General features: G+C 31.0%; 1 protein-coding gene across 3 annotated transcripts; it reads right to left on the bottom strand.

Annotated features, from left to right (window-relative positions):
* Positions 1-272: 272 nt before the first annotated feature.
* Positions 273-5,869, bottom strand: LOC137826207 (protein LURP-one-related 7). 3 transcript variants are annotated; one of them, XM_068632092.1, is made up of 5 exons: positions 5,597-5,869; positions 3,163-3,218; positions 1,729-2,022; positions 1,423-1,635; positions 273-791 (listed from the first exon to the last, which is right to left on the bottom strand). In XM_068632092.1, the coding sequence occupies exons 3-5, from the start codon at positions 1,975-1,977 to the stop codon at positions 660-662; spliced, it is 594 nt and encodes a 197-aa protein (XP_068488193.1). In that variant the 5' UTR covers positions 1,978-2,022; positions 3,163-3,218; positions 5,597-5,869; the 3' UTR covers positions 273-659. The 3 variants fall into 3 exon arrangements, with proteins under 3 accessions (XP_068488193.1, XP_068488195.1, XP_068488194.1); XM_068632094.1 differs by having other exon boundaries at positions 5,601-5,746; XM_068632093.1 differs by lacking the exon at positions 5,597-5,869 and adding an exon at positions 3,526-3,666.
* Positions 5,870-8,715: the final 2,846 nt, after the last annotated feature.

The raw sequence follows: 8,715 nt of genomic DNA, 5'->3' as shown, positions 1-8,715 counted from the left end.
ATATTTTGAAGTGTCATCAATAACAACAAGCATATCTCAGTTGGCCCATTATTTGTTTTAATTTTTTCTTTCTTAAAATATATAATTCCACCATTAGATAATGAGGTTATTTATATCTCTTAATATTTCCATTTGTACTTTTAAATTTCAAAATACTAATACCTAATGAGAAACTTGCTAGATCACATTACTTGTGTTATTTATTCGTAATTTATGTCTAAAGCCATCTTTATATTTTAAATGAATGGCCCTTATATTTATAACAAATCAAATGAATAACTAACAGCTTGTTCCTCCAAATCTGTGTCTATATTTGAATACATCAAGGGGCCTTTCAGGAGTCGTTGAATACATACTGGCTATGTGCCAAAAGAATGGTGAGAATATTATCTAATAAGGACAAATGACAAATGTTTCATGAGTTGCCCAGTTCAATAACAAAGTAAATGTTTCTGGGGCTAGGATCTAGCACCAGTTGAAAATAAAACATTGCTTCTTATAAGGAAGAATATCTCATTTCTTCCCCCTATTAGGCAATGAAATGATGTTATATGAGCAAAACAAATCTGTGAATGAGTGAGACAGAAAGATCATAAAAGACATTAACCAAAACCTTTTTTTTCTCCTTGCAGTTTCATGTGGATGTTACTGTTAATGTACTACTTTCTTCCACTTAAAAATATCACAAACAAAGCCACAATTAGAGCACGATCAATAGTCCCCGGAAAGATTGTTAGGCGAAATTTTCCCCTGCCGACATATATTTGGTGGAGCTTGTACATCAGGCTACTCTGCACAAATGTATAATGAACAAGTAAATCAGAATCAATTATTTTGATACCTTGGATTGTAATGAACTTTCATCACCGTAAACTTGTAAACCAGGCTCCTCTGTCATAATATACAAGTCTCAGCTTTAAATTATCATCAGACTCATCATATCAAATCATGCCTGTAGTGTTATTAATTCATACACAGAATAATTCTGCTGCATCACTTCCATATATTCAATCTTCTGAGGCATAATGTGTCCAATGTTATATTATTTGGAATCTACCTACTAGGATCAAGGACTTTGGATAGTTTGCATGAGGGTCATAGATTCAAACACCATTGCCACCATTGTATAATAATAAAATACTTATTGTTTGAAATCTGAATGCAGAGTTTCTTGGGTTCAGGAAACATAATTTCAATTATACATGGGCGGGTGGTAACTATGAGTCTATGAGTAACAAATAATTTATGACATAAATTTTAAATGGGAATTAAAGAAGTCTAAGTGCTTGTTTGACAGCATGCCATTATAGGACCAAAGATCTCAATTACCTTTAGTAGTTCCAAATTAATTATATCAAAATCAATTTTATCCATATAATAAATAGACTCTTGAATCACTTAAATATAGCATGAATTTAGTACCTGTGCCACCAAGTCAGCATCTTTATAGATGCAGCATGATCTCTGGAAAGGGGAACCCTTCACTTTCAAATCACAACCTTCACCATTGGATCTTCCACTCTCGAAAAGTACTTCTAACTCAACTCTAGTAAATGTTTTGAGGGTCCTCTGCACTCTAAACACCAGCTCCCTGTTCCCATCACTGTCTCCCTTATAGCACTTCCAAGACCCATTCTATCAAAAGAAAAAGAAAAAACATATTTGTTTAAGAAAGGAAAATTTTATTTAGTTTATTAAGAAAGAGAAATTAAGATAAGGGAAACAGACATGATAGCGGTAGATGGAGAAGAGGGTATTGCCTGAGGCATCGAGCAAGAGTTTCTTGTCCTTGGGAAGGGGCGATGAGTTAGGATTGGGTGGGTGGCGGTTCACCCTGAAGACTATGTTACCAGATTCATCTGCAAATGCTAGAATACCACGAGAGACTCCAGCATGCTTTTTGGAACCGAACAGATCAATTGGGATCTCCCAATTCCCTGACCCTGGATATGATGACTCTGAGGTTCCCAATTCCATCTTTCCTTGGTTATGTGCTATTCTCTATCAGCAACCCACCACTAACTGCAAAAATTTATTTAAAAATAAATAAAATAAAGGAAAGGAAAGGCGTTGTAGGATATCCATCTTTTATTTACAAGTATCACAAGGAATAAAGAAAAAATGACAAGAGTTGTGGAGAATGGATAGTGTTGAAGTCAACAATTGAAGTGGCTGTTTTATTTTTTCCACAATGATTATAAGACTTGGTTGCAATCCTTCATAGAAAAAAAATTTAAGTTTAACTCAACCTTATAAAGTCGGTTTATAATCATTTATATATTATGAGATTTATAATCATTTATATATTATGAGATGTTCTTATTTCTAGTCTATGTAGGATCACCAACACACCCTCACACCAAGATCTTTCAACTCATGCGTAAGACTATATATTTATGGATGATCCGATAACGATAGCGGGTGACTTGATAAGTCAACAAATTCTCGTTATGATAAACTCTAAATGACTCTGATACCATATTATAAAAAAGAACATAAATAAACAAAAGAGAAAAAAGAAAAACAAAGGATAAGAGAAGGAATATCTCTTTTGTTTTTTCTATTAAAATCAAAACAGATGGTATGAATATATACAAACAATACACTCATTATCGGTCTAGTTAAAGAGAGAGAATGGAAAACAAAGAGCCAATCAATAAAGACTAGAATCAGAACACACAAAATTAATATTAGCTTTCTTTTAGAAATCCATATCCTTTGATATTGAAGGATAATGAGCAAGAAATATATGGTTATAAATCATGTTTCCAATTTTTTGAACTTTGAAATTTATCAAACCAGTTCACTGAATAAGCCAAATCATTCATGTGAACGTTTTTTTTGGATGTGAAGACGTACACCCAACCTATCCCTTGTTATGCATGATCTGTTGTACAGCCATGTCGATGATGTCAAACATCTTACATTCAATACAAAACACCAAGAAATGATTACCTTTAACATTGAATCTAGCATCTAACAAAGTCACCAAACCATACTTCACACTCTAACACAGGGAGTAGCACATTATATTCAATATTCATGATCTATGATCAACTAATTGATAAAGGGGAATTCAGCAAACTTGGAGAAGATGCATAAAAGAGACATACAGAATACTATAATTAACTGCACTTAGCACAGAAGTTAATCCAAAATCACCTCAGTGGTGGGATCGTTCCTGCCTTTAACTGAACCACAATCTCACTATCAGCATCCTGCAGATGACAAAACAACACAATATTGAGACATTAAAAATTGTCAGAGTAAAATTGACAATCTCTTCCAAGCTGCAAGCAAGCCTCTTGGTACATTAATATGGAATGGAAGACATTTGTTACTTCAAATCAAACTCAGTTTACTAAAGAAAGACATGTAACCAGCAGCAGCACAATTATGTTTAAGAGGTAGTTTAGACACAAGCTTAGAAGTATTTTTCAGAATTTTTGAATGTTAACAATGAACACAAAAATCAAAATTGGACCTGCCCAATAATATATGACAATTATAAATTATAAGTAAAACCTGATAGCACGGAGGTGGAAAGAATGCTTGGAATCAAAGTATGGCACGGAACCTGATAGCACCCAAATATTAGTAAAAAGGCAGTCCTGGTGGTGGAGAGATCTAGTCAAGGTGTGTAAAGAGGGAGGAGGTGAAGGATGGTTCCAAAAAGAAGTTGGGTGGGTTCTAGGAAAGGGTGATAAAGTGAAATTCTGGGAGGATGTGTGGATTGGAAATCAGCCCCTTAAAAATGTATATCCTAGATTGTTCTCTATATCCTTAAACCAGGGTCAAAGGGTGGAAGAGGTTGGTCTGTGGGAGGGAATGGAGTGGCGGTGGAATTTAAAGTGGAGGCGGGGTAGATTTGAGTGGGAAACCCCGATGGAAATGGAACTTGGCATGCAGTTAGCTAGGGCAATTGTATCTAGGGATGAAAAGGATACACAGAGGTGGAGAGGTCATGACTCAGGTTGTTTCTCGGTGAGTTCTGCTTATGAATGCCTAACTAAGCATGATAGAGGACCCCAAATTGACGTATTCAAGTATCTTTGGAAGATTAAGGCATTCCCGAATGTGATGGTAACAGCTTGGAGGGTGTTGTTGGGAAGAATACCGACAAGAGAATGTTTGAGTAGGAGAGGGGTCATGCTCAATACAACTGGATGCGCCTTGTGCCAGGTTAAGGAAGAATCGTGTCAACACCTTTTCATAGAGTGCAGATATGCTTGGTGCGTGTGGTCCCTATGCTTCAAATGGGTCGGAATACTATATGTACAACATAAAGAGCTTATAAGTCACTTCGAGAGTTTCCAACTAACTCAATGTAGTAGCAAACAAAATCTGGTCTGGAAAGGAATTTGGGCAGCTGTTGTGTGGTGTATATGGGAGCATAGAAACTCAATTGTGTTTAACCAAGGGGTTGCAGATGTGGAAGAAATCTTCTCAAAAGTCCAGCTCAAAACGTGGCTTTGGATGAAACACAAAGCACATAACTTTAGTTATTCATTTGCAGAGTGGGTCCTGGACCCAATTACTTGTATCAGGAGTTATAAGTAAGTGAGGCTAGGCGGAGGCAATCTGGTTGTGAGTGGAAAGGTAAAATGCTGATAATGATGGATGTTGTAAACCCCCAATAGGACCATTCAGCATGTCTCGGTCGTATAGACCAATGGATGATTACTGGCACTAGATAAGCTCTGTTTGGGGGTTATACAATGATCTGGCATAACATGCACTGGAAGAAGTTTGGAAAGGTGGATTATGGAGCTGGTGGAGTGTTAATCCTTTTGATGCAGGATGGTATATGGTAAGTAGGAAGGAATGAGCTTTGGAATTGTCATTAATGTGTAGGTTTGTCGAGGCACAGAGAAGGGTTTTATGGTGCAGACCATGCTAGATGCCAAAAATATCTTGTATAGATGTGGTGGTATGTTGAAGAGAGTCTTGAAGATCAGGGAGCAGGACCACTAGAGTGTAGTACATCTAAATAGGAAGTGGAAGGTAGAAAGGAGATGCTGGATTTTGTTGGAAAACATAAGGTCGTGTAGTTCTTGGTGGAGGTTACTGAATGGGAGATAGCATAATATAGCTATATCATGATGCAACATCTGTAGCATATCAAAATAGATGGGATGGGCGCGGCGTGGCAGGTGTTTAAGCCAGCTGGAAAGGAAGTTTAAAGCATAAACTTTTGGTGGTGTTATTTGGGTGGTATAGGGTGAAGTTAAAGATCAATTTGAAGTTTCTGAAGATGCTGCTGAAAGCTATTCTGGTGGGTAAAATGCTGGTTAGGGTCTTGGTATCAGTGCAGCAGTATAATAGAATTAGTATGGGAGCTGGTGTAGATTTTTACTTATGCAGTACTTTAATTTATGCAGTAGGGTTACTCTCTTCCTGTTTTGGGTGTTTTCTAAAACAAGGTTTGGAGTTGTAAAGGGTTGGGATACAACTTTTGTATCCCTCTTAATTTAATTTCATTCTTTGCTGATAAAAAATAAATTATAAGTAAAACAAAATTGAGCTGAAATTGAAATTTCTGTCACCACACCAATATCCAGCAAAAGGGGACAAAAAATTGGGAATGCATACTTACATACACGGAAGAGGAGAGAGTCTTGAGATGACAGAGGTGGATCAAACTCAAGCTACTGACAAAATCACGGAATCCAACTGCGAAGATTGCGAGAATTGGGGCGATGTCAAATTTCTCAATTTAGGGATTGGTGTAGAATTCCGAACAATAACAAATACATGTTTATATGTTTATTTTTGTCTGCAAGTGGTGTTTATAAGATTATACTGTGCAGTTTAGTTTTGACACTGTTCTTAGCAGTAGAAAGGTAAACTGAATCAGATTCTAAATTTTTTGAAATATGAGTGTTGTCTAAACAAGGTTATCTTATGAAGTTTTAATTTAATTCTTTAGAGTTTTATTATATTATAATTTAATTTGTTTAAATTTCATTCTTTTTTACTTTTTAATATAAATCGTTTTTTTTTATATAAATTCACATTGTAATTAAAGTTTATTTAATCATTAATAAAAATATATATTTCTAAGATAAAAAAAATTATTTTATGATTTAAGATTTTATATTTTATTTTATATTATCATACTTCCTAATGAAAAGATTTTAAATTTATAATTTTATTCATCACTTTTACAAATAGAGATGTTATTACTAGGGCACTAACACCAATTCGGTGATATGTATGCTAAATACTAATAAAAATAATTTATTTATTTAATAAAATAAGTAATTGAACAACTTTTGTATACTCTAAATAACTAAATAATTTTTTTACTTAAAAATAACGTTATTTATATTTTTTAATCTGATTCTTACAAATATATATATATATAATATTTAGTATTTTTTAATATCATTTTTAATATTGAAGTTTATTTTTTAATGTAATAAAAATATAAGTATACTTGAGTAAAGGTGCATGTGTTTTTGTTAATATTTTTATTATGTTATATATTGTAATTATTTGAGAATAAAAGACAATTATTGAAGAAACTTGAAAATTTGGCATTTTTGGATAAATTATGTTTCATAGAAATGGATGAATTTAATATTTTTGGAAAATGCATTATAAAATTTGAAGTGTGTTTAGGAGGTAGCTTAAAGGTAATTACTGTTAAAAATTAGTTGTACAATAATTATTTATATGTTTAAATTGTATTTAAGTTATTTAGAAATTGTTTATAGTTTTAGGCAAACGGAGATGGAGAATGCTACCAGAAATGTCTTCTCCATATTCTCATCTTAGCATATACTCGTGAAAAGTATTGTTTATAAATTTAATACCAGACATTTCATAGTTCTCACACTTATAGATATTCACTGTAAAATAAACTGTTTATAAATATTGATTTAATGACCTTTAAATTTAAAATATTGGTTGGAAAAGTAATTAAAAACTAAAATAAAAATTCAAAAGTAACTAAAAGTTTAGTCTCAAAATTTGGACATTGATTTAAGGATTAGTTTAAAAACTTATTTCATAACAATAAACTATGATTTGAAGAATATTAACTCCTTAATTTTTAAAATATTTTTTAAGCTAATTCATAAAAATAATTAAATATTTTGTTTATCTTTAAATTAATTTATATTTAATTTCTTTATTTGTTTAGACAACTTTCAAAAATATTTGAAGCTTATCTTGTCATATTATCATTTGCAATTTTATGAAATATAAAATAATATACTTGAAAATGTAAGAATAATAGACTTCTTCCACATAGTCAACTTTATACTAATTTTGACTTAGAATTCGACATATAATTTTATAATATAAAATAATGATTCAACAAATAGCAGTTGAGTCGCTTCATTATACAACTCTGGTTCAATTCCCTATCTAACACCATTTAATTTTTATTTTTCTAACATCCTTTTGTTTTTATTTTCCTATTTAGCATCCTTTTGTTTTTATTTCCCTATCTAACATCCTTTTATTTTTTATTTCCCTATCTAGCACCATTTCAAAAATAAATAATAAATTAAATATTTTTTGATAATTTTAATTTTGAATACATTAAAAATAAGTATTTTTAATGTTTAAAATAGTTAAAAATATAATTAATGAATAAAGAAATGAGTTTTTACAAAATAAAAATAAAAAAGTAATAAATTAAAAATGTTTAGTTAATTTTTTTTTAAGAATGAAGAAAATAAAAAATTAAACTCTACAACATCATAAAAGTTGAATCTATAAACATAGATTAGTATTTGTTTTTATTATTATTAATGATGTAATCATGTTAATTTAAAGTAAACAATACAAGACATCATTATAAAAAAATCAAAGTCAATTAGTATTAATTAATATTGAACGCACAAATAATATCGAAGTGTCTATCTACCCTAAATGCAAAATCCTAAAAAGAAAAACTAATGTAATTGCTACACTTAATGCTTAAAAATGAGAAGAAGAAAAATGTAAAAATAAATAAATATAGAAAATAAAAACAACAACATTGCAACAGATTTTTCATGTTATGAAAGACTATTTGATGGAACTCATAAATGAAGAATATTGGCCTGCATATACTGGTCAAATACTATGCCCAAGTCTCGATATGAAAATAACCTTAAAGGGAATACATAAGTCAAGTCGAATAAGAACTGATATGGACACAAGAGAACAACATGATCGAACAAAAAAATGTTCATATTGTCAAACACAAAAAGAACATGTCCCAACATTATTGGATTGTGCATTTCTCGTCATTAATTATGTTTCATTTCGCACAAACTATTTAATGTACAATTGAAGAAAATATTAAATGAATTATCATCTTTCATTTATTTTTCTTTTTATGATCAATATCTACTTATTTAGTATCGTCTTATATCTCTTATCTTTATCTTGTTTGGATTTTTATATTTTTCTAAATCTTGTATATTTATCTTATTTTATTTTTCCTTTATTTTATATCTTATATGTTTTTAGTTATTATTTTTTCTGTCATTGTTTATTTATTTATTTATTTTGTTTTTATTTTATTATTGCTGTTTTTATTTTCTATACTTATTTATTTTTGCATTTTTTTCTTCTCATTTTTAAGCATTAAGTGTAGCATTTGCATTAGTTTTTTTTTTTAGGATTTTGCATTTAGGGTAGACACTTCAATATTATTTGTGTGTCCACTATTAATTAATACTAATTGACTTTGTTTTTTTTTATAATTATGTCCTG

The sequence above is a fragment of the Phaseolus vulgaris genome, chromosome 8 (assembly GCF_000499845.2).
Source record: "Phaseolus vulgaris cultivar G19833 chromosome 8, P. vulgaris v2.0, whole genome shotgun sequence".
Lineage (NCBI taxonomy): Eukaryota > Viridiplantae > Streptophyta > Magnoliopsida > Fabales > Fabaceae > Phaseolus > Phaseolus vulgaris.
The sequence above is the reverse complement of the archived record's forward strand: the minus strand, read 5'-3'. Positions and strand labels throughout refer to the sequence as shown.

Excerpts from the sequence above, each read along its gene's own strand:
- LOC137826207 (XM_068632092.1), bottom strand. The coding sequence starts at position 1,977 with ATGGAATTGGGAACCTCAGAGTCATCATATCCAGGGTCAGGGAATTGG. Across the intron at positions 1,636-1,728 it reads TCTCCATCTACCGCTATCAT|AATGGGTCTTGGAAGTGCTA; the intron begins GTCTGTTTCCCT and ends TTCTTTTGATAG. Across the intron at positions 792-1,422 it reads ATGCTGACTTGGTGGCACAG|AGTAGCCTGATGTACAAGCT; the intron begins GTACTAAATTCA and ends ACATTTGTGCAG.